This window comes from Jaculus jaculus, chromosome 3 (genome assembly GCF_020740685.1).
Source record: "Jaculus jaculus isolate mJacJac1 chromosome 3, mJacJac1.mat.Y.cur, whole genome shotgun sequence".
NCBI lineage: Eukaryota > Metazoa > Chordata > Mammalia > Rodentia > Dipodidae > Jaculus > Jaculus jaculus.
This window is the reverse complement of record NC_059104.1, coordinates 38,772,623-38,799,553: the sequence shown is the minus strand read 5'-3', so window position 1 is coordinate 38,799,553 and position 26,931 is coordinate 38,772,623. Positions and strand designations below refer to the sequence as shown.

The following is a 26,931-nucleotide window of genomic DNA, read 5'->3' as shown; positions in this document are numbered from 1 at the left end:
ACAAATTACTGGTAGGTAACCTTGCATCGCTTGAAGCCACCTACACTGATGTTCTCTTTGAGTGATCAAGACATTATTACTTTTAAATAAGCATTAAATAGAAACAAAATACAATTTGCTCAAGTTCAATCTGTTTTCTATAGTTGTTTCTAATAAGAACACATGAACCTCAAAATAGCCAAAGGGAGGAAAAAACCTCAACTGCTAACAGCACATTAACAAAGTATAAAAAGGAAAGACACTTTTCTTTGGATTTCAGCCTTGTCATTTCCAATTTTCTGCTCCTTGGACATGCTTGTATTCAAATTCTGGAACATCTATTCAGCATATCAATCCTAATTAGACAATCTGGGTCTGGAAAGGATGAGAGCTGGGTCATTTGCATAATTTAATCATAAATACTCAGTGATACATATTTCCAAATGCATTTGTACAATTATCTTTTCATCCTTGGGGCAATGGTATTAATATGATTAGGCAATATTTCTGGAAAAAAACAGACAAGTATGCACTCTTTTTAACTGCAGCTTAGGGCGATATGAAAAATTAATTAATTTCTGAAGAAAATCAATTTCTCTACGTGACCACATTAGACATTGCTAAACCAGGACTCAGAAACTGCTCTCAATCACCACATTTTATCAGGCCCTTCTAAATTCTGATTAGAGTATGAGCAGTTCAATAGAAAAAAAAAACTGCAATGTATCAAAGAGCATCTTAAATTGTGAAGAGATCTTTCTACTTACTGTCTTTTTGGGTACCATTCTGCTTTACTTTAATGCATTGTTATTTAACCAGTCAATGAGCAGCATGTGCTTTTGGTGTGAACTCATCTTGAGTGATCTTTTATTAATGTACATTAACCAATTCCAAGGACAACGGGATAAGGTTGCTTTTGAAATGCTTTCCTGAGAAATAGATTTATATTCATATAAAGTAATCCCAACTCACAGGAGACTATTCATGAAAAAAATATAGATAAACTAAGTTATCTTAAAAGTACCAGTGTCACCTACTCTATAGAGATAGAAGAACCCAGGTGGCTAATCTGATTTTTAAAGAGATTCTGTTTTGTGTGTTAATTAGTACAAAAGAAAGAAATGACATTTGAGAGTTTAAATGCACTATTCTTTACAATCAAATGAAAAAGTAGAAATTACTGCATGCAAATATTCAATATTCATTTAATTTGCATAAAGGTGCTTGAACAAATTTTTGATTCTAACAAGCTCATTTTTCATGCGTTTTGTCTTTCATCCTAATCTAGCATCTGTCATTCCTTTTTGAAGTTATTATCGGCCCAATTCCCTCTTGGACATGGTTGCTGGGTGACCGGTATCTTAGCACCCACTTTGACAGGAACAGATGTGAATCTGATCAAGAGATTTCCCAAGGGTACCTGAAATCACAAACAACTTTTGTGAAAAACAAATAGTATTCTTGTCATGGACCCTTATTTAACCCACTTCCCAAAGTACAAAAAGCAAAAAAGTTTACTCCAGATCAAATATACCATTTTAATTTTATTTCCTACATTTGGCATAAAATACTTAAATAAAAATAAACTATCATTTTAACATTGATGAATTTGGGGAATCCAATCTAAAAATCTGCAGCTTAAAAACTCAGTTTGTTCTGATCTTGGACAAATATGTTATTGGTAAACTTTCCGGTAAAGAGTTCCTATTTCATACACAAAATTTCTAGTTTCTACCAAAAAGAAAAAAACAGTATTATAGGGATAATGCGGGTGATAAGGATATTCAGGAAGATGCAACTGTTTGGTGGCTGAGCCTACTTAAATTTTGAGTATAATTATGTGCAATATAGGCACTACTCTACTTTTAGGGAAAAAGTCTTCTCTCTTCTTTAAAGCACTTTTGCAGCAAGACTTTTTAATGTGATTTTTTTCCAGTTCACATAGTGTGGGTACCATCAATCATTATTGGAAATAGAGCTGTAGAGTGTCATTGGAAAACAAAAAGGACTCATAGAAACTTTATATCATCACCATCACAAAAGTCAGACTAGCTTAACTTTCCTGGAATAAATTGTGGTTAATCCCACAATACTTAGGATCTGTTTTCCTTGCTTCTATCAGAGTTGCAAAGGTGCACAGGACTGCTCACACTGAGTCATGTGAACAGCCAGAGCAAACATTTAAATTCATCAAAGTAAATACTCAGATAATGACATTTTATAAATATGGTGTTTATGTAATGTCAGAAAGCACCGCAAATAGTCCATTTAATTTTTCAACTACATCCATAGAGTGTCTCAAGACAAGGCTGAAAATTATTGGATTATTATAACAAGTGTCTGGCTATATGACAAGTTGATAATAAAATATATAGATAAATAAATTAAAATAAATATGAAAAAGTTTACAATTCCAAACATTTTCTGTCTGATGAACACTACAAAATAGTGAAGAAAGTGTAATTATTTCCATTAGAAATTTAAATATTTCCCTCTCTATAATCCAAGAATGGATTCTCTATATCCATTTTTTTTATTGGGAGGTTTTTGTTTGATATTTCAGGGAATGTAACCAATACCAGCTTATCGTATTGGTTTTATGGATATTAAGTGAAACAGAAGTGAATAGTGTTTTAAATTCTTTCAATATGTAAAGGCACATGCTTACCTCAACCTCAACTCGTGAACTCAATGATGGGATTATTTAAGCATTCTTAATATAACAGCATATGTGAAAGCTGTTTATCATCTATAAATATAAGTAAGTGTGTGTGTGTGTGTGTGTGTGTGTGTGTGTGTGTGTGTGTGTTTGGAAATAATAACTATACACAAAAGCAAATATTCTGTAATAACATAGTAGTCACTTAATAATGTCAGTTTCATAGGCAAAAAGATTATGACAAACATCAGTCTCATATTTGGATATATAATGCAATCACTTGATATTCCAGAAATTAAGCAAATGATTGTTATCTAAAATCTTCTTTAGTTTGGAAAAAAAATATTAACTTCAACTTTTCAACTTAAACTCAGTACACAAAATTCATAGGAATCCAACAAAAATAAAATAGCTTCTGTACATTCCATTGAGCAGTGACTACTTCTATCCTTTGTTTCCATTAGTGGCAAAAAAAAAAAAATCCATTTGGAAACCTCTCAGGGTATTCCACTTCAAAAGTAATAAGAGTTAAAATTATTTAAAATGTGACTAAAGAGCTGGAGAGACGGCTTAGTAGTTAAGGCGCATGCCTGTGAAGCTTAAGGACCCAGGTTCGATTCTCCAGGTCCCACTTAAGCCAAATGCACATGGTGGCACATGCATTTGGAGTTTGTTTCAAGTGGCTAGAGGTCCTGGTGTGGCCATTCTCTCTCTCTCTCTCTCTTTCTCTCTCCCTCTTTCTTTCTCTAATAAATAAATAAATAGTAATAAATCTTTTTAAAATGTGACCCAAATAAAATAAACTATATTTATATAAAAATATTTATCTTGAAATGTTATAACAAAAGGAAAGTCGCTTTAAGTTTCTTCCCCAGGCTGGAGAGATGAATTGGTGCTTATGGCAACCCTAAGGACCTAGGTTCAATTCCCCAATACCCACATAGGCCAAATGTACATGGTGGTACATTCATCTGGAGTTTATTTAACTTGGCTAGAGGCCCTGGTGTGGCCATTCTCTCCTCTCCTCTCCTCTCCTCTCCCCTCCTCTCCTCTCCTCTCCTCTCCTCTCCTCTTCTCCCTCTCTCTCTCTCTCTCTCTCTCTCTCTCTCTCTCCCCTTGCCTCTTTTTTTCCTCTCTAAAACAAATAAATAAAATTTATAAAAGAGTCTCCTGTTACTGAATCTAACTCGTTGGTGAAGAGAAATTAATTTAAAAATAGTGTTTTTCTATTCTATTTAAGTACATTTGGGTTGAAACCCTTTAAACTAGAATGCATATATATAAGCTAGTCTTATTTGAAAATCAACATTGTAATAATGTGAGAAAAGAATACTCCTCAAATTTTTATGGTACTTTGACTTAACATTGAAATATCCTTGATGAGTAATATTGTTTGAATTTCCTAAGAATATGAGATTATTAAATGTGTTGGCCAAAGAGGTGTTACAAAAAAAAAAAAAAAAAAAAAAGAAAAAGAAAAAAGAAAATTTGACCCAGAAGGCTCCAATATTAAGGTTAGAATTGGGATCAGTTCACACTTTTCCCATGGGGTAACTTGTATAAATGTAATTCTATGGTTTCATAAAGGCAGGTCAAGTTTCTATCCCTGGGGGTCTTTTGGCAATTTGAAGCATGGAAGCACTGTTCCTGGCTATAAGTTCAAATCTGCATGTATTGCCAATGGTGTGAAGAAAAAAAATTCAGTGAGCAGCAAACAGATATTCATCTCTGAGATTATTCTCACTTATCAGAGCATACTTAAAGGATAAAAATAAAGTTAATCTGATATCTCACACATTACAAAATACTTTGAAGGCACTTTTAATTATCTGTACTTTTTTCTCTTACCCCACGATGTGTATCAGCTGATGAAAAGAGATGTGATTTTGAATAGATTGTTTGCAATTCTAACAACCAAATGCATGGAAGAACTTCTTATAAATACTTGTGTATAAACTTTATTATATGCCAAGATTAAGCTGTTTGCTTTTTAATTGCAGAAGCTTTAAATTAAACTGGACTTTTAAAATGGACAGCATTTGATAAGCTTCTTTCTACCTTTCAAAAAAGTGTATGCATGAGTGCGCTTTTACCAGTGACGCAATGACTTGACAAATGGCATGGGATGATTGAGAAAGTAATTGATTCCAATTTGACTAGACCTTTACCAGGTGTTTTCAAAGACAATTAGAGTCTGCTGCAAGAAGTGCTAATACATATCTCTTATGTGGACCTGAAGATTAACCCATTGACCTCCATCCTAACTCATTTGATGGCAAAGCTTTTAGAAGAAGCCACTATTTTTTAGGTTATGAAATTGTTTTCCTATCATATCTTCATTGATTCCAAAAGAAATGCTTGCTCTAGAGTCCAAGAAGCAATGAGATAAACCAATAAAAGAAATGGAGCAAGGACAGCAAGCAATTTAGTAGCATTCATTAATGTCCACATGTTTTTACCTAATAGCTTAATATCTATTTTGTGCAAATAAAATAATTATATATATATATATATATATATATGTGTGTGTGTGTGTGTGTGTGTGTGTGTGTGTGTGTGTGTATAATGTTAATTATATATTATATATAATTATATATAGAGAGAGTATATATATACTGCAAGCAAATAATTAACATTACACTTTAGTTTTTGTAAAAACAAAGATCTGGGATCATTTGATGAATTTTGGTCATTATTCTAAAAACAACATAATTTAATCGATTTTTAAATATTTGAGCAGAGAATACATCTTTTGCTCTACAAGTAAATTTTATTTTTATTTCAAATCTTGTTAAAGTAAGTGTTTTGTGTATTCATCTACGAATTATAAAAAAGAAATTATCGCCAATTTTATTGGTAGGTTATTTGTCCTTTGGCTCTACCTCCTATGTTTGCGTGTGTATATTCATGCACACATATATGCAAAATTTTCTCCAAAACATATTATAATTGTTTAAATAATTAACACATATGTGATAAGTGTCAGAGATGACTAAAATATTGATTATACTTGTTGCACACATATGAAAATCAATCCTAACATAAAATGTGTAACTTGTAATATGAAAACTAAAAGTGCTTTAACATGGGCTAGATAAAGGGCAAAGTGGGTAAGGCACTTGTCTGCAAAGCCAAAGTACCCAGGTTTGATTCCCCAGGACACACATAAACCAGATGCACAAGGGGGCGTCTGGAGTATGTTTGCAGCAGATGGAGGCCCTGGCGCACCTATTTTCTCTCTCTCTTTCTCTTGCTCTCTCTTTCTGTCTCTCTCTCAAATGAAAGAAAAAAAAAATTATAAAAAGTGCTTTAACTTATTCTTTTATAATCCAAAGGTGCTGGGCATGATGGTGCATCCCTCTAATCCCAGCATTTGGGAGGTAGAAGTAGAAGGATCACTGTGAGTTTAAGCCAGTCTGAGACTACATAGTGAATTCCTGGTCAGCCTGGATAGAGCAAGATTGTACCTCCAAAACCAGAAAAATAAATAAATAAAAAAGAAAGAAAAAAAATACAAATGTACAATGAAAGTTGTAAGTGGCTAACTTAATGTATATCACTTTTGAGAGGCAGATTAAGTTTTAAAAACTCTAAAATTTCCAAGTATAAAATAAGAATGCTGTTGAATGCATGAGTAGATATTAGCAAGATACTGAAAAGTTCAATGGTTTCACCTTCAAGTTATTTACTTCATTTGCATATCAATAAATCTTCATTAAATATTATCCTAGGAATAATAAAGCCCTTTTATTATTTATTTTAATACAATTTCAAAAATAATTTAAGATCTAAACCAAATATTTGTATACAATATAAGTGAATAAAATGTTTCTTGATTAAAATATGCTACAGGTATATCAGTGTCTTTATTTAAGATATGGACAGAATTCCTTAAACTGAATTAATAAGTAATTATTATAAAAGTTTCTATATGCTCCTCTTAAATACTGTCCTTTGATTAGTATGGTTTCCTCAGATATACTTTGTTTGTCCTTGAAAAACAGCAAGGGTATTATTTCCAGTTCTGAGAGGAAAGACAATCTAATTATTAAGAAGCATTTGATACTATATAAAGACTAAGATAATTTAACATTGTGAATTTTTAATACTTTATGTATTAAACAATTAAACAATTGAATATACTTAATTTATTTATGCTAAGAAAAATGTTTGTTCACTCTTCGATATGACTCATCAAAAGTATGCAATTTATTCAGCTGGCTATTTCAATGTTTGCTTTATGAATATATTTTAATAGTACATCCAATTTTTTTGACAAACAAATGGACCATTTCCAAGATTCTATTCCGGATTCCTAAAGGTCTATCATAGTCCCCATGTTGTACAACAAAATTTCTAAATTGATAACTTCTAATTAGCTAATAGAATGTATAATTTAACCAATATGCCTCCCAATGTTGCTAATCACCTTTCTAATTTCTATTTCTGTAAGTTCAACTTTGAAAGATTCTACATGTAAATTAGATCATGTAATATCTTATGTTTCTAGCATATTTGACTTTTCCATGTTGCTAGAAATGTAGAATACATTCCAGGTATCAGAGTATTCAACGTAGATAATGGTACTCTTTTAGATTTTTCAGCTAGGGGGCTGGGGAGATGGTTCAGGTATTTAAAAGCACTTGTTTGCAATTTCAAAGCCTGTCCACCTGGGTTCAATTCCCCAACTATCCACATTAATCTGGACAGACATTGTTTGCAGTAGCAAAAGATCCTGGCATAGAAACACACACATGTAAATAAATAAAAATAAATAAATATTATTCAGTTCTCTCTCTCTCTCATCATTACTCTCTAAAGACTTTTCAGACAAATGTGCAATGTTGTTCAGTTTAGGATCCATTGTATTAACATTCCAAATATGCTAAGACAAATTAAATAAGGACATGATTAAAGAATGATATAGTAAGTTGTTTTTGGCAACTTCCAGTAAAATCTCACATATGCAAATATACAGAAGAATCTCAGCTTGAAATCTGAATTAAATGCAGTCCTTTGGGATCAGAGAGCAACAGGGCAACATCTTCAAGAAAGTTGAACCATTGACAAATCCATTCACCAATTCAGAAAAATCTAAAACTGCTTTTTTTTTTTTTAATTTGGGAGAATGAGAACTCTGATCTCTACACAATGTCATATGTATCAAAAAATTTAAATGCACCTGGTTTGAAGTCCTTAACTTTGGATCAAATGATTACTTTGGTCATTTTCTCTAAATGGCTGGACATATATTTTTAATTGTCCATTTGCACATTTATACATTAAGTTAATCATTAACTGCCTGCAATTTATAGAAATGTACACTCTTAACAGGTCCTTAATTTTTAAAAATACAGGCATATAAATAATCAGTGATTCCCCCAGTTAATCTAATAATAGCTTATTATATCTTATCATTGGTATTCTTGTTTACCAAAGCAGTAATTTGATTAACTAACTACACTATCTAATGATGTCATGTTTGTTTGTAAAATGCCCTAGGAGGCAAATATCAGTAAATAAGTGTTATTTTTAAGTACAGAATAAAAGGAGTTTTCACTAGAAATAGTTATGGAAAACAGAGAAATAAAGATAAGGAATTAGAACACAATGTGGGTTTTGACACAGCCTCTGCTATGTCATATACATTTAACCCTAACCATACACACACACATACACACACACATATGTATGTGTGTGTGTGTGTGTATATATATTTCTCTAAGCCTATGTTTCTTAAACTTCTATTACATGGGTATTAATTCAGGTTTTCAGTTTTTAAAAATTAATATGATACAGGAGCTCCTTAACTCCTAAATAATAATCTCAGAGATTAAAAATAGGAAAGCAGTTGTAGCTACAATGGTTAATTTTAGCTTTGATATTAGGTGTATATTCTAGCATACATGCATCTCAAACTGACCAATCAGAATCCATTCTTTTAGCTTATGAACTAGTACATGTTAGCTCATTCTATTTCTTATAGCAATGCAAATAAAAACAATGAAACATTAACTTAAATAAATTAAATACCTAAGGAGTTTATATAAACTTTTACATCCCATACAATTTTAAAAGCATATAACTTGACATGATATTTTTTGTGTTAACAATATAAAAAAAAATTGAAAGATAAAATTCAGAGAATTTGAAATTCAGTAAAGAACCAGAAACATTGATATCAAAATATTTAATGAAATGTAAGACTCACCTGAACCTACTCAGAAGGCACGTTTCAGGCTAATATTGTCAGACAAGGATCCAAAAGGAGACAATTTACAACCTGTGAGAGTTTCATCTCTATTGTATTTTGCTATGCTGCGAACACAATGCTATTTAAATGACTATTTTATTTGATTGACAAAGGCAATTTTAGGAAACAATTGAATAAAATAGCTTGAGTAGGTAAAATAATACTGATTGATAGTCAAATAGCAAATTGTTCTTAAAAATAACAACTGCTTGGTTGCACATTAAGCTAATTTACAAATGCTACTTACATTTCAGAAACAGAACATCAAGTGAGAAACAATAAAGCATATTGTGTTTTTGTGTGCTGGTGAATCACACATAGTAAAGCACCAAAGAGAAGAGTGATTTATGCTCAGATCCTGCCAACACTTTAATCTATATTGGGTGTCACATCTCAGGGGACTGGGGGAGGTAAGTGAGGCAAAAAGAGGGTGACTAATATCTGTGTCACTAATTTACACGCAACTACAATGAAGTGTCATAGATTAGACAAAAAAAAAAAAAAACAGCAAACATGAGCCACAAAAATGATTATTTTAAAACTCTACTTCAAATGCTAAAAATTGTGTGTAAAGAAACTTGGGAGAAAGGCTGTTTTGTTGTTTATTTTAGATAATATTTGAAGCTTCACAAAATAAAATATCATTTGTGAACATCATATTTCTTTCCTGAGAACAGTCAATAAAGTGTAGAGTTCAGGAAGCAAAACATCTACCTCACCATATGTACTTTTTACAATTACTACTATGAAATTATTGGATAAATTTCAAGTGGAAAACACATTTAAAAGATACTAACCATATAAGTCAAGAACATGTGTTCTTTAGTATAGTCTGGCAAATGTAAATCATAGATTGAATAGTCTCATACTCCGTTTATATACTAGTTATTACACTATACTTCTCTAACATTTCAAAGTAAAAAGATATGTTATGGAACCAAACTAACTTTCATATTTCAGCTTCGGTCTTCAAATCATATCATTTTACTTTTTAAATGCTACAAAGTGAGACAGTTGGCTTTAAAGGAACTGTTAATCTACTGTAATACAAACACTTCAAAAGAATAGTCTCTTTATAAGAAGTAATTCTTAAATTTTTATTTGCTAAATGTCATAATTATCTGTTAGATGTAAGCACTCTGGATCTGGGTTGAAAGTCCTTCTATCAGAACATAAGGCCAGTGTCACTGAAAAGCAGGCAACAAGGGAAATACTAAATAAATAGTGTTTCAGCTCTCAATCTCCATCTAAACTTTTAACAACAACAACAAAAAAAATGTAGCCAAGAATTGGAAAAAGTTGTCCTTCTTACACTAAAATTATATTCAGATACCAACACTGAAAGATAAAAGGCTTTGCAGGTCATTAAATTTTCTGTTCATGGATAGTTTTAACTAAAGACAAAAGGATCCTATGTGTGAATATATGTATATGGAAATTGAATGTCAGATAAAATTTACTAGAATTTATTGAAGCTAAAATCTCCACAAATCTAGGTCCACATAGAAGCTAGATCACAATCTAGTTTGAAAGACTGGGAGATCATGTCATCTTCTGAGGACAGTCAAAGCTATAAACATTTAGATAACATAATGCAAGTCACTTTTTATGTTATGAATTAAACAGAAAAAAAAAAGTCAAACTTTAACCCAAATCTACAAACAAGCAATTGACTGATACAAACAGACTTGTCCATGAATGTAATTACTTTTCTTTTGTTGTTGTTGTTGTTACTTAATGGTCAGCAGTTAATTAACTGACCTCTGCTGCAACAGCCCAGTTCATGCAACTAATGTTTAGTTTTCAAATAATAATTGGAGGAAGCTGTCAAGGGCAAACTTTGCTCTTTGAAAACTTTTAAATGTATTTCTTTAATTCTTTCTTGGTTTGAAATCTATACATTTTAGCTTTGCTATCTAGCAGGAGGTAGTCTCTTTTTCCATCTTGTGGTAATGACAGATGGCTTCAACATTTACTCTAATTTTCATAGATAGCATACAAATACAATAGCCTCAAGCAAATTAAATCAACTCTAACATTTGCTACAGAGTCACTCTGAGCAAGTTTATGAACATTTTTTTTTCCTTAACACCATCTTTGTTCCTTGGATTCACCATCATTTAAATATTGCTTAAAGTCATCACTACATGTTCACAAAACAGAAAGCTTTGTTGTGATAAGATATTTAAAACACTCACTATACACACATATATAGCAAGTATATACAGACACACATATACCTATAACTATATAGTTTCCCTTCTTGCACAATTTCTTATGCTATGCATAAATTATTCCTTTAGTCTGTTAAATATCTTAAACAGAAATAAACTAGGATGAAAGAAATATATCTAGGTGAATAAAAAGATCTTATTAGCAAAGGCATCAATTGGATTTGGGTGAAGAATAATTTTAATTTTTTAACTTCAAGATGCAAAATATCTAAACTATGACTTTCAGACTCAAGAAAGGACTTACACTTGTTATTACCATTAAGACTAACAATGCATTATAACACAAACTGTATTTTTGGTGAGAGACAATTCAATCTTAATTATATTATTTCTTTAGCCAGTGGCAGAGCTCAGAGAACCTGGATGGGTTTCCTCTCATATCTTCTCAGGTTTGTGACTATAGTATTTCCATACACTCAAGTTTGAGCAAGCTTTTTTAGTTGATATAAGATCAAAAATCAATAGTAAGTCAACAAATTCCCCATACTCAAGACTAACTTGAAATAGGATTTTAGAACACCACATGTAATTACAAAGTATTGAGGCCACGTGAAATATAATTAGAATAGCGATGAGATATGTTTGAAGGGATAAACAGTTCCACTGGATTTAACTTATCTTGGCACTGCAAGTTTAAACTCCAGAGCTCTTGGAAACCTCAGGGGAGAGAGAGGGAGGGAGAGAGACAAAAGATAAAACTTAAAAAAAGAAAGGAAGGAAGGAAGGAAGGAGAAAGGAAAGGAAAAGGAAAGGAAAAAGAAAACTGTAAAAAAATTGATCAGTAACTTTTAAACTATTCAATCATATGAATTCAGATCAAAGACAAAAAGAAATCAGAAGACAAAAGATTAATTTTTACGCTGATTAGAACTTTAGTTATCATGCTATCATTAAAATAACTTTCTCAATCAATTGTGGAAGTGTGTGTGTGTGTGTGTGTGTGTGTGTGTGGCAAAATGGCCACTGATTACCCAGTACAAGGTATAGCACAGAGGCCACTCTAGGAGGATTCCGAAAAGAGAGGATATTTCATCAGTAAAGTGAAAAAACTATCATCTCAGTTTATCAGGTAGTCAATTGTATAAGGCTCTTCCCTGAACTGGCTCCCAATGCTACTTTGCATGGCTCTTAACAACCACAGAATATTCTGCCAATAGATTTTGGGCAAATAGTTTGTTTTCTGGACGGCTAAAGACTGAGTAAATAAATGACCTTTAGTGATCTAGATACCCACCATCCCTACTGCCACCTGTCCATACACCTGGGCCTGTGCGCAAGCGCGCGCGCGCACACACACACACACACACACACACACACACACACACACACATACACACGTGTGCAAGCGAGGTTTCAAATAGTTGAAATGAAGATTCAAAAGCCAAACACGCACCCATTCCCCATGGAGAAAGAAAAATAAACATGGAAAAGAATTTCTGATTAGCTCAGGATAGGAAATTTGCGGGGATGGTCGGAGAGCCAGTTTTTTCATTGTATAACCTTTTGTGGCCCCAGGGAGGACTCCTTCAAGGAAATTTCTAGCGGCTGCTAGGCCCCTATTTCCTACTATTATCTCTTGCGTCTTCCAACTGCATTCCCTCGCTCGGTATTTAAAACTTGTTTTGAGGGTGTCCCGAGTTTCCGCTCAGATTTTGCGCCTAGTTCCCACGTGCCTGCTTCTGGTCTCCAACTTTCCCTCCTTGAGGGAACTTTTTTTTTCCCTCTCCCCTGAGCGCCCCTGAATCCAGCGGTGGGAGCTGCACTGTGAAGCCAGCGGGATGCACAGTTCTACCCCGAGAGTGACGAGTTGCCCCACTCCCGCCCCTCCCGGTAGGTCCTCCCCCACGGAGCGTTCATTAGCATAAAACTGGAAGGGCTGGGGACCGCCCGAGGCCACTTCAGTCCGCGCGCTTTGCGGGGCTGGGAAAGGCACAGAGTATTCAACCCCGAAGAACATCCAGGGCAAACCGTGCACCTGCTCCGTGCATGAACTACTAACCTTAAAGAAAAAGAAAAGAAAAGAAACACAAAAGAACAGGAAGACATTAGGGCGGGGGAGACTCGACTCGTCCTTGGGAAAGAGTGACCTAGCTGTGTTCTTCCCTCCCCACTGCTCCCTTTCAGTGAGTGTCCCAAAGGCTGGGGCACCAGGTCACTTTCTGTCACAGAAGAAAACGTGCTGTAGAGCTCGCTTTTGCCCCGGGCCAAACGTACTCATTTATTTCCTTTGCACACGCACACACGCGCGAACACACGCACTCATGCGCGTACACACAAACCCCTCCCCTCCATAGTTTTCCCACCAGGGAGACTTTGGGACTGAACGCCCTGCATGTGCCCCTCGGATAGCCCCAGGCCTCTTGCCCTCGGCTACCCGTACCCACCTGACTTCACCATGTGCCCCCTCAGATACCAACCCTACTCCCCCAGGCTTCCTAGAGATCCCCCCTCTCAGAGCGCGCCTCCAGGTTCCCCGAACCCTACAGGGCAGGGTCACGACCTCCAGCCTCTCCAGGGAGGTGCCAAGGGGCTTCGGGTGGAACCCAGGGTCGTGGGGAAGGTACACTTAGGCAGTAGAGCCCAGGGAGGGTGCCAGTCGCCGGCTGTGGATCCCAGCAAGGCGCCGTCCTCCTCCTCCTCCTCCCTCTCCTCCTCCTTCTCCCGCTCCCTCCAGCCCGAGCTTGGGGGCTTCCCAAGTGCCACCGCAGCCCAGCGCGGACGCCCGGGACCAGAGAGGGGAGGGTCTGGCTGGAAGAGCCAGCCCGGGGCCGGGTGAGGGTGCGCACTAGTCCGAAGGGATCCGCGCGGCTCCCGAGCCCCGGGGACCGGACGGAGCGGGCCGCGCACACCCGGGCGCGCGGCGCGCGGGCGCGCGGAGCGGGCGGCGCCGGAAAGGGAGTGAGGGAAGGGCGAGTGGAGAAGGCTGGTGGGGAGGGACGGAGGCGGCGGGGATTAGCCCCGCGGCCCTCTTCCTTTCATTTATTTTATTTTTGTTTTATGTTTACCTTGCGTTGGTGCAGTCATTGTAGAGGGTCTCGAAGTCCTTCCTGGAGATGAGTTTGCAGCGGTTCACTCCGGGCTGGATGGCGCCCAGTCCCCTCAGGATGCGAACCTGTTCCACGTTGCACACGACCGGCGTGATCTCCAACCGCTTCAGCTTGGTGTAGACGGTGTGCAAGCCCCCCACCAAGTGCTTCAGGAACAGGTCGAAAGCCTGGGGCAGGCAGATCAGCTCGCAGCCCTCCACGGTGAAGGAAGCTACTTTGGCCCCCCTCAGATCCACCATTTTGCACTCATTATTCTGGGGGGTGTTTTCCACTGGGGACGGGGTTGAGTACACGGGTTTCCCGGGGAGGGGGCCGCAGCTGCTGCCACTGCTGCTGCTGCTGCTGCTGCTGCTGCTACTGCTGCTGCTGCTGCTGCTACTGCTGCCGCCGCCGCCGCCGGTGCTCGCGGGGATGGGGGTGCTGGAGGCGCCGCCGGCGCTGATGCCACCGCCGCCGCCGCTCCCGGACGCCAGGCTGGGGTTGCAGTTGCTGCCGCCGCCGCCGCCACCGCCACCGCCACCGCCGCCGCCTCCGTTGCCGCCGCCGCCGCCGCCGCCTGGAGAGGTGACCGTGGCCGCCGCCGTGGCCGCCGAAGCGATAGGCTCGGTCCGGAACAGAGAAGAAGGTCCCGAGGACGCCACCGCCGCCGCCGTGGCCGGGGGTCCGATGGACGGCGGAGCTGGAGACGAGGTCGCCGAGGACGTGGAGGTGGTGGTACCCGAGGAGGAAGCAGACGTGGAAATCGGGGGTTGAGGGGGGACCAGCTGGGTCGGAGGGATCAAAGCCGCAGGCACTGCCATGGTCACATAGAAGGGGAAACAGAAGGAGGAGAGGAGAAGGGGGGGTGGAAAAAGTTGCCACACACACGCACACACACACACACACACACACACACTCGCGCGCGCACACACACACACGCACACACACACACACACACACACACACACTCACAGGCACACAACCGGGATGGATGGGGAAGGGGGAGTCAGGGAGGGAGAAAAGGAGCGAGGGATAGGGGGTGATGGGTCACAGAAACCCAGAACTCTTCCAGGAGAGGACCGGGAGGAGAGAGGGAGAGAAGGGGAGAGAAGGAGGTGAGGTGGGATGGAGCGAGCGCAGGAGGGACGAGCGCGAGAGGCGCTCGAGAGAGGAACGCACAAAAGTGTCCCGCAAGTGGAAATGCGAGTCCTCTCCCTGGGCCCCGATCGCTGGGGAGGGGGGGGGGTGACGGGGGCGGGGAGGGTCGCCTGTGGCCGTGTGGGTCCCGCGCTAGCACAAAGTTTAAGGATGGAGGTGAAAGGAGGAGGAGGATGGAGGGACTTGGGCTCTCCCCGGCAAGTACATTGATCAAAGATTGAGAGGGGAATGACAGAGAGAAAATGAGCTGAAAAGTGCAGGCTGCCGGCTGGGCGAGTTGTTGTTGTCACACGGTGCAGAGGGGAGGAGCTCCGGAAACTTGAAATACCCTTTGAAGCCGCAAAGAGAAAAAAAAAAAAAAAAAACCTCACTCACTAGTATTAACCCAAATTATCCAACCAGGAACTCGGAGCGGAGTCTCCGAGAGCGCGAGACAGAGAGAGAGGAGCGAGAGTGCGAGGGACGCAGCAGGAGAGGGAGGGGAGGGGAGGGGAGGGGAGGGGAGGGGAGGAAGAGGGAGGGAGGGAGGGGATCCTAGGAAAAGCCAGGACGCAGGAGTGGCAATTGGGAGAGGAGGTGGTCACCCGCTTCTCTTCCACTACTACCGTTAGCCTGCTTGTCTAATATTCCATGTCGTTCGCGAAGACTGGCAATTCCATCCCCACCACCACCCCCCCAAAGAACTTCCAATCCTTTGCCTGCTGGTTGAAAGAGCAGCGACAGCGCTCCGAGCGAGAGTTCTCCTTCAAGGATTTGGGATGCATCTCCGCGCGCTCCTGCAAAGAGATAGAAATGAAAACACATCCCCATTTCATGATTGTTGAGGAATTGTTTTGAGGAAAATTCACATGTAAGCAAGATGTGATATCATTATGCATCTGTTGTTTTTTTTTTCTAAGTTAAAATATTTATTTATGTAGACAGAGTGAAAATTTCTGGACAGTTTTCAAGTTTTGGGAACAAAGTGAATGCCATGTCGCTTAAGAATAATGGAATGCTCCTGCATGGATTCCTCATTTCCTAGTTTGAGTGTGGACATGAATGCTTGCTGTAAGATGAATGGTGGAGAATAATTTCACTTCCACCCCCCTCCAACATAAAAAAAAAAGGTCAGAAACGCCTATTATACCTGAAAAATTCAAAGAGATCAGGCATTCTTGAAGATTAGCAAGTGGAGTACAAAAACACTCTGATATTTCTTACCCAAAACTCTAATTAATTCACCTGTCTTGCACAGTAATCAACTCTCTCATATCCTTTAGACCCCAAGGTTGGTAGCTAGTATGTTATTTAAGTAACACGATAATTATATTTCTTTTCGTATTTGGAAAGAAATTACTACTATGTTTTTGGGAACGATCTCTTACAGTGAGAATATGTTTTGTAAATGATGAGCAGAACAGAAATCAAATTCCTCCGCTTGACTTGTAAAGGCAGAAAGGTTAGCAGTGCTTGTAAACAACAGAAGCAGAGTTAAGCTGACTTTTCTGTCTTTTCCGGTTTTCTCCTTTCTAACTTGTTGCATGGGATATCTATCTATTCAAGGATTTTTCACCAACAAATGATTAGAGCATAGGTTATGTCTGTTTCTTCTTTCTCTAGGAATCTGAAATTGTTAGGCTTTTGATCCTGTCTACACATGCTAAGTGACTTCACAAGACGTGGAACAATGTGCAAGCATTTGACAGATTTTTAAAAATAAACTATTAGTAGGAGGCTCACAGTTTTCAGAAATTTCATAATGAAACTTTTGCCATTTTGGTGCTGAAATTATTATTACTTTTCTCTTTATCACTTTAATCCTTTGAACTCTTTGAAGCTTAGTGTCAAAAGGTATAAGAACCATCTACAGAGAAATATGACACCACTGACTAATTAGTGTAAGTTGATGCTAAACTTTTTGGAGCACAATAGTAATATCAGAAGGCTTTCTTAGGTTGTAGGCATTCAGAAAATTGTTACAGAAAAGTACATCAACTTCTAAAGGGATAGCTGAAGTTTTCACAGCTGTTTGGCCTAGTTAACCAGTATATTTTTAATACAACAAGATAATGCTTATTTATTAATTTTCCAGTTCTCAACTCAATCATCAACTAAAAGTAGGGATTCCATATTGATTACACACATCAGAAATACTTACGTAGATTTGGTGCATGTTTTGGAAAATATTATGATTTGTTTGAAATGTCAAATTACTACGTTCACGAAGGGAACAAGAAAGTATGAAACTCTGAAAAGGTAATTTTATTTTGGAACGGAATTCCTAACTTTGATAAATGCTTCTATGTCATTGAATGCTAAACGTGATTTTAAATCTCCATCCTACAAATGGGAAAAAAAAAAAAAAAAACAACTAATGGGAGTAAAAAGTCCAAAGCCTGCCCTTCCCATTCTCATTTCTTACATTTCCTAAACTATCACTCATCCAATCCCCCCCGCCCCCCTCCCTCCCCCCCCCCTGCCACATTCTGAATTCTGAAGCCCTGACAGAAAGCTGAGCTGTGATAGAAGACCACACCACGCTCCCCCTCGGACTCCAGCTAACTCCATTTTCTTCTGCAGGGACACCTGCACCTCCAGGAGCGTGCTCCACTCAGAAGTAGAACATAAGGGCATGTACCCCCACCTCTTCAGGTTCCCACTCGGGTTCTCTGAACCTGTTCAAGGAAGCACCACTTACCCCTTTGATAAAAACAATAGGATTTAAAAAAGGGAGATAGTGTCTTTGAAAGGTGTAGAAAAGAAACCCCTGAAGGGAGGATATTCTTTACATCATTCTCTTTCCTACCTTATTTTATTATTTTCTTTTTTGTAAAATGTTGCCAACAATGAAGACAAACAGTATTTAGAACTAGCACATAGATCAACTTAAGAAAGACTTAAAATTCTCACTCCATTGCATCTTTAGCTTAGCATGCAGAGCTCCTGTCTTGTTTGTTGTTTTACATCTCTGATTGTTTCTGATCCTCTCCCTCCATCTCATCTTCCCCACCTTCACTCAATTTGCATAAGCAAAACTCAAAGTATTGTAACTGATATTAGAAAATTCTTCTTGTGTTTTGTGAAGATGTATTGTGCTGAAATCAATAAGACTGTTTAAAATTCAAAGACCTGGAAATCGTTCTGTTTGTCCTTTGATAGGGCCTGTGCTGATTAAAATGCTACCAAGAAAGCTTAATTGCTGCACTAATTAAGAAGTCTTTAATTTCTTTCCTAGGATATCGTTTGAAGCTTAGCTTGTACCAGTTCAGGGAAGGTATTTTCTTCCCTTCTTCTGCCCCCTTCTGGTTCCTCCCCTCCCTTTGTCCCTTCCCCCTCTTGAGGCGACGCTTGCGAATGGGAACTAATAGAGTGGTCTCCGGTCTCATCATCTATTACTTAACAAAAATCAGCACAGGCTACAGAGTTCAATGCAGTAAGATGCAGTTTTGAGAAGAGCTGTAAGGTTGTAGGTGACAGGAAATGCAAAGTGGCTTTGCAGCTAAAGTCCCTCCGAATACCTGGATGACAACAGGCATTTTACCAAATGATGAGGCTATCCTATGTGGCTAAAAGACACAGTGACAAGGAAAGAAACAGGGATACCTAAGAAACATAATTTCACATCCTGTGTTATTTTTTTTTCTTTAAAGAAGAATAAATGTATAGGAAGACGGACTTAGATTTGGGATTTGATATCATTTTATTTTATGAGCCCAAAAACATGAAGTCTATGGAGATTCATTTTTTGACCCTTTTTATAAACCCAGGAGGAACAAACAGCTCTCCACTACATCTATTTCATTCTTATCTATTGACCTATTTTGTTCACTGATTTCTCAAGTGGGGAAACTGACTAAATGATTTCATAAAGCTTTCTCTATAATCAGTAGTCATTTTTTAAGGTTTGTTCATGCTGTATTATAATTCTGGTAAACGACTACAAAGCAGAAGACTGTAAAAATGATACAGATATTGACAAATGTGGCAGGAATCATGTCTTTAAATCTTCACTGTCAACAGAACTACTGGTATAATTGCTGTTTAAAAGGAAACTTCATTATTTCATATGATCTAAAAGCCCAAAATGACTAACTTAAAGGTAATGTGTGCATGAATACATTCCTTTAATATCTCAAAATTTCCTCAAAGCTGTGAGTGTGCTGTTTTCTTCATGACATTTCTAAATGTCTAAATGAAACAGAAACAATTTGGGCATATGCAGAAAGGGCAGCATGAAAATATTCATTACATTTTTTTGCTTTTATTTTTTTCCAAGTTCAATTAGAAATGTATACAAAAGTATACTGTAGATATATACTGAATTCCTTTCAGTGGCAGGACAAGGAGAGAAGATGCTTAATAGATTCAAAGGGAGATTTGCCATTCCAAGCACGACGTCACTCTAATTATGTTTACTCTAATTGAAAGCAAGGTTTTTTTGGAATCTGAAATTACTTTCAGATTTTTTTTAAAATAATACAAGTGGATCAAATGTTGATCACAAGCATTTCAATCTTTCAAAATGTATTGGAAAATTAAATGAAAAGTAGAGTTGGGTACAAACAATGCCCCAGGGCAAAAAACAACTAACACTAGATTTTCCAGTCCAGCCATAACACAAATCAATTTGAGCACACTTCTATGGCCAGACTGCCAGATTGTTATGACTGCTAATTCACTCAATCACAGAGTGCATTAGCACACCCGGCACAAATAACCTTAACAATAGAGTGCATTTCTCAACAATTCCAAGATATAGCACAATGGAGAAACAAGGAAAACTGTTTTTACATCTGCATATTTACTAATGGGCTAGTTTCTTTAAATAAAAAAAAATTTAAAAACTGAAATAAACTTCAAACCACGTTTATTAGAGTGCTATCAAACTTTGGCAAATCTAAAAAGATATCAAGTTACCAGTGGTTTACTGACTTTGTTAAATGTTTCTCAAGAGAATCCAAAATTGATATTTGCACTTCAATAGTAATTTATTGAAATGGAGAAATTATGCCAATTAACTTTCTCAAACCTTTTTAAATCAGAGCCAGGGCCTCATCAATCAGCCCAGCAGATAAACCTCAACTACCTTACAGTCTTCCAAACTTTTACATTTACAGACTCTGCCCCTGTCATTTTCCTTCCAGCTACTAACTTTTGATGGCTTTCACTTACATAGTTTCTCTGACTTTGTCAGTTCTCTGCTTCTTAAGACCAAGGAATGAGACCCTTATCTCACTGATGCATTCTCTAATCAAAAGCAGAAGCCTTAGTGATAAATGACCCCCGAAGACAGAAGGCGGGGTGCTGCAGGAGCACTCCTTCTTACTTGAAGCACTCTAACTTTATGTGGCCAATTTTGATTCTTAATAATGAAGTGTTTAAAATGGTTATAAATAACTCTAACTTCTTTTACAGCATGGAAACACAGTGACTATGTATATACTTCCTGAATGTATGTTGTAATTATCTGTATACATTTACCTACATCCACTTTGAGATCACTCTTCCTCCCTCACTACCCTTTCCCTCTCTGGTTCAGAATGAAAGCCACATGTGGCAGAAAATCCTAGCTGCACCACATATGATTAAAAAAAAATCTAAACTTCAGTAAGGAAGAGAGATGTCATTAGCCAGAAGAATAGTTACAAAGGAGAAAAAAATATCATGGAATTGTTTTCTCAGTTTTCAAGCCATATCATTCCCACAGCAAGTAATCAAGTCCTCATGATAATGAGTTATTTTTACTATCATGACTCCCTTCCAGGTAAGAGTCCTTCATTCCATTTATGGGTTGCTATTAGAGGTTGCCCAGCCAAATATTCCTTCAAAAAAAAAAGCACAGTGAGATCATTGTACAGTTGAATTTGAAGAGAAAGCAGCAATAACAATAATAAAAATTGAGATTCATTTCTTTCACCTATTAAGCCATTACAACAGGAATGGCAGACTGGCCAAAAAATAGGGTCAAATTTTTAAATCCTCTTTTCACTAAAGCTTGTGCCTTTAGTTGCAGTTTTTCTTGTGAGGTGTTTTATTACCTCACACTCCTTTCTCTTTAAATAAGTAATCAGTATTTAATCATATGAACTACTTAAGAAATAGGCAGTGGTAGTAGTATTGAAAGAGAACATGTATTCGCTTATAGTGCAAAGATACACTTAACATTTAGACATAAGTATTTGTATACTTTTTATGACAGGAGAAACGTACTTGATTATAAAATTTTGTCTTGACTCACTGTTTTGTTGTTTTAACTTATTATCTTAGTCGTTTTTCTTTCTCTTGCTTTATGAAATAAAAAAGAGGTCATCCTCCAACAAATAGTCTATAAAACTGTTTTATTTGCATTCAGAAATTTCAAGGATTGTTAGAAAAGAATAAACTGTTTATTTATTTATTGGCCTTCAGAACAAAGAGATTTTTTAAAGAAGTTGAAAGAACAACCATTTCCACCTTGCAGAAGCTTGAGATCTTGTATGTCAAGTTTCAGCCCAGAGCAAATTTTTACAACCAGTTATAAACCCCTGTAACAGAGGGTTTATTATAATGGAAGTGCTGACACAACCTTAACTATAGCGTTGTAAACGGCTATGCTATAATATCCATTAAGCAGAAAGAAAAATAAGCTGGCTGATCAATAATTTATACAAAGAGTACCAACTGCAGACATAATAACTGTAATGTTTGCAAAGCAATCTCTCTGCTCTCCAGGCTTAACAGTAAACGCAAACTAGCAACGCTGTTAATTTCCAACTCCTAGAGATAAGAATACAAACAAATTACTTAAAATTATATTTTGCTCAACATTTAGCATGCCTCGATGGGATAAAATAAAATTTAATTATGATGCAACTTGTGCCGGATGCAAAGCTGTTTTGTTTCCCGGCACATTTTATTATGAAAGGACACTCAATTGGAACATCAATTATGGGGAAATAGTATGTTTCAATGAGTTGAGTTGGGTCAGGCAGGCTCTTTCTAAGAGTTATTCAGACATGCAAACAGATTGACACTGTTTAACTTCAAAGAAAGTTACAAGGTTTTACAGAGCCACCAGCTGAAATACAATACTGCATGCTTTGATCCGAGTCAAACTTCAGTGAGAACACACCTTTTCCTTAGAGTTCATGGGAAACAAGGCATTGATTTGGAAAATGTGCCATCCTTAGATTTCTGTGGGGGTGGGAGTGCTTACTCAATGGTAAGCCTTATTTTTATGGAAGGTTTGTTTGCCATTTCTAATTCATGAACATGAACCACAAAATCTAACTATTTTAATTTCTAAATATATATATATATATATATATATATACATATATATATATATGGCATGTCAGTATTTATCAGTACTTGGTTCTTACAGGGTCACTATAGAGAGAGTGTTATTTTAATAAGTTTGTTTCCAATGACTTTTAAAGCAGCATAGGTAGATCTGAGAAAAATCCAAAAATTAAACAGAAGAATTCAACACTACAAATTGCCCAAATACACAACTAGAGGTCAAAACAGACTGGAAATTTGTGAAACTGACTTCTCCATCTGTCTTTTTGTCTGTTCAATTCCTGGTGGTGGACTTGGGGAGGGGGTTGTGGAACCCAGTAGAATGCAGAGACTGGACTATCAGAGTTGTAAAATGGTGTATTACCTTGTGAGCAATTGCACTTGGAAAGAAACCAGTAATTTATATGAGAAGTGTTTAAGATTGCCTGCTCACCCAGTGATCCATGCCAGGTCAGTTCCAGCAATGGTAGAAAACAAAAGGAAGTACATATCACAGCCATAGAGACACCTTATATGCCTTAAGAGCTTGAGAAGGGAAGTAGTAAAATGCTATTTTCTCAAATGAACTGATCATTACCACTTCAAATCCGAAGGTCCTTGGGACTGAGGTGGAGAGAAAGACTTTTTCTTTTGACTTAACAAGGCTTTGAAATACAGGTGTCAAGGGGGAGGTGTTTTGTAGTGATTTTGTCTCAGCCCCAGGCTTTAGTAAAGGTTAAGTCTTGAAACAAAAGTGTATTCTTAACAAAATGTGGAAAAGGTGGACATCATGCCTCTCAAAATTCATTTGGCCATTTTCAACTTAGAAATTGACTTTTGTTAAAATGAACATCACAAATAGTAATGTAACGTTTTAGGAGTAATATATTGCTAAGCTCAAAAGTGTTATTTTTTTATTGAATAGATTATCCCAGGTCACGTCCTCACTCCTCCACTTTTCATAAAAGGAGTATGGGATAACTGTCAGGGTGTGAAGTAAGAAAGTCTATCCTAACATTCTAAAATTTTATTTTGATTTGTTTTACAGCAAGAAAGAGGGAGAGAGAGAAAAAGAGAGAGGTAATGGGCACAACAATGCCTCTAGCCACTGCAAATGAACTGCAGCTGCATGTGTCACCTTGTGCATCTGGCTTATGTGGGTACTGGTGAATCAAACCTGCATCCTTAGGCTTTGCAGGCAAGTCCCATAACCACTAAGCCATCTCTCCAGCCTGTTCCTAACATTCTTTTTGTTTGTTTGTTTGTTTGTTTTTGTTTTTTTGAGGTAGGGTCTCACTCTAGCCCAGGCAGACCTGGAATTCACTATGTAGTCTCAGGGTGGCCTCGAACTCACGGCGATCCTCCTACCTCTGCCTCTCAAGTGCTGGGATTAAAGGTGTGCGCCACCACGCCCGGCCCATTCCTAACATTCTTTACAGAACACTTTGTTCCTTATTAGTACAATCTGAGTAAAAGTTATGAGTATACCTCCATGGGTACAGAAGCTGCAAATTTGTCATCTGTAGGCACATTTTTCTCCTACATGCTTTAAAGTGATTTTAATTTTGAATATTTGAGTTCATTCATATGATAACCATATTTTAATAATCCACTCTTACCTATTTGGAAAAGAAGCTAAACAAAATGAGTATGATCTATGCAGTTCAGAATTTATCAGTACCTGACTGGCTCCAGAGTCAGCATCTCCAGGAGTGTTTGCTGATCCCTTCCTGTATGTCATAATAGTTTTCACCCTGATGTGAAGGAAAACATGTAAAGTTTTAATGCTTGTTGATATGCTTTTATTCAGGTGGGCTCAGTCAATCTCATTCCTTCTGAAGATCTCGTATTTGCTGACCACTTGCAAATTTGGTATAAGTTATAAAAACTTGCAAAGTTGCACAGAATATCAGACAGCTTTTATGTGATGCTATCCATTTCTTTTGCCTTTAGATGATATAAATTTATCATTCATCATATTTTGTATGGTTTCATTCAGACAGGAAAACTCAAGAGAAACTTTTTTTTTCCAATATGCTTATTTCTGTTGATATCCCCAACTAGTTTAAGAAAATTCTTGTGAAATTTGGAGATGCCAATAAGCTGTGTCTCAGATAGCAGAACCTCAGGCCAGTGATTAAGGTTTGTGGGCATTCATATAGAAAGAAGCTTTTGCTAATCAAGAGTAGTCTTTATCAGGATGGACAATAGAAGAGCACATTCTGAAATACTGCTAGAGATGCAGAGGGCAAGGTGATTTTTGGATGTGGTTCTTCCTCCCCATGGTAAACACATAGGGGGCAAGCACAATGATTTGTAAGGTTTTTACTTTTAACATTCCCATCTCTTCACATTGTCCAACAATCTCCAATACACAAAGACCACTTATTTTCATGCGATGATCATATGCTCTTTGGTAGAGATGCAAAGAAGCATTCATCATTCCTTACTACACATCTTGTCTGCTGAATGGATGAAATCTTGCATTGGAGTTGTCTGGAACCTCATCCAGTCCCAGAACAGTAGATCTCTTGCCACCATCTCTGCAGTGTCCATAGCTGACATCATAAGTGATTTGTTGATACTTCCCTTCGCATCCAGTAACATACTTTGGAAAAGACACTGGGCCACTTCTAACTGTATATGTATCAGGACCATCTTCATGCCCTTGGTCTTGTGAAAGAAGAAATTGTAATGGAGTGTTATATGAAAACTTACCTTCATACCCTTCAAACTCACAGTTAGGTGAGGAGTAAGCTAGAATTTAGTTGAAAAAATTAAGTACTCATTGATGCCCCTCCCCTAACCTCAAAGGCTTCCTTTTTGAGGTAAATACTGGGAAATAGTTTTATTTCATTTGAAGAAGAAAGAAAATAGAAAAAAAAGGGGGGGGCAACAAAGGTAGGTTTATACTTGTAATCCCCTGTTTGTTTCACTGGTGGCATAATGGATCTCTGTACTCTGTAATGGAGCACCTAACATATGCTCCATGGTTGGGTAGATGCTCCATGCTTGGGCAGATGCTCAAACTCATAGGATTCAATACAGAATGGGGATCGAAGACCTCCTTCAAGAAAGCCACTTGGCGGGAACACATTTCAGTGACAAGACTTCTGAACTATTAAGAAATGTTTCAGCAGTATATGATGGAAGTTACAGTGTCAAAAACCCGAGAGTTCCTTGACTTTTGTGACTTTCCCCCTTTTCCTCTGACTAGGAAATGTCAGCATCCACCAGTTGCCTGTGGGAGTGCTCTGCAAAGTCAGGATCTAAACTGATATATACATAGTGCTTTTCTGTAGTCTCTAACCACCCTCAATCTGCTTTTCCCCTAGGGAGCTATCTACGCTCTTTCTCTGATTTTTCATCCTGATTTAAAGAGAGATCACTCTTTACTTCTTTCTCAGACTATGATTTGGGGATCACTGGCAGTTATTCTTAACAGAACAAAAGCAAAAACACTCTGCTTCACTATTTAAATGATCTGGACTGCATGGCTTTGCCATTTGCTCTCCCTTTAGAGAAAAGCTGCAAAATAGGGAAGACTGGAAGGCCTTGCTTCAAAGAAACAGAGTGTTGAGCTCTGAAATGCCACAGTGTGCAAGAAACTACAGAACACTAGAAGGAGTCAGAAAAGCCTGGGCAGGTGGATGGAGTCATTCTAGATGCTCACAAGGCAACCAGGTGAGCAAGAAAATGGGCCTTTCTCCCCACAATGTATTGTAAAATGTATTGATAATATTATTCAGGCAAACTTAAGCACGTTCTTAACACACTGTTTTTTTGTTATGCTTTCATGTAGGTGAGATGTTTGACATGCTATCTAATGCCATTACTGAATAAGTATTTAAAACACACTGAAAATACACTAAACCAAGGTTAATACCCAAGATGCATTTACACATATTTACAGTATATTTCAAGTTGAGCATAAAGCATAACGTATATTATCAAATACTGTAGACCAGTAGAAGCATTTGGGAATTTGGTTGTTTCTGAGCATAAAATCTAAAAGGAAAATGTAGTATTAATAATCTGTACCTCATGAGCTTTGTCATCAATGTGATGTGCATTAGATGGCATATCTGGTACTGAGTGAATAGCATTTTGTTTGCAAATATAAAGAGGCAAAGACATGCCACCTTTCTTTTAACCTTGACACTAAAGAATAATCATAATTAATATTTTGATTTTATTAGCCAAAATATTTTTCTAACAAATCTTACTAAACTCGCACAATTTTCAGAAGAAGGTACCTAATCAGAAATTGTCAAAGGAAACAAAAGATATCATTTATCATTTATACATACTGAACATAAGAGTGTTAATAAAACTAGTTCGTCATAAAACAAAATATGCCAAAGTCAACATCCAATTATT

The 26,931-nt window shown here is 37.6% G+C and overlaps 1 protein-coding gene across 1 annotated transcript in view; it reads right to left on the bottom strand.

Moving 5' to 3' along the window:
• The window catches only part of Dach1 (dachshund family transcription factor 1), a 441,649-nt gene extending 426,006 nt beyond the window's left edge, over positions 1-15,643 (bottom strand). Inside the window, exon 1 of the mRNA XM_004651017.2 lies at positions 14,131-15,643. Coding sequence (XP_004651074.2) covers positions 14,131-14,972 — 842 coding nt within the window. The 5' untranslated portion in view covers positions 14,973-15,643. The remainder of the gene's footprint in view (positions 1-14,130) is intronic.
• Positions 15,644-26,931: the final 11,288 nt, after the last annotated feature.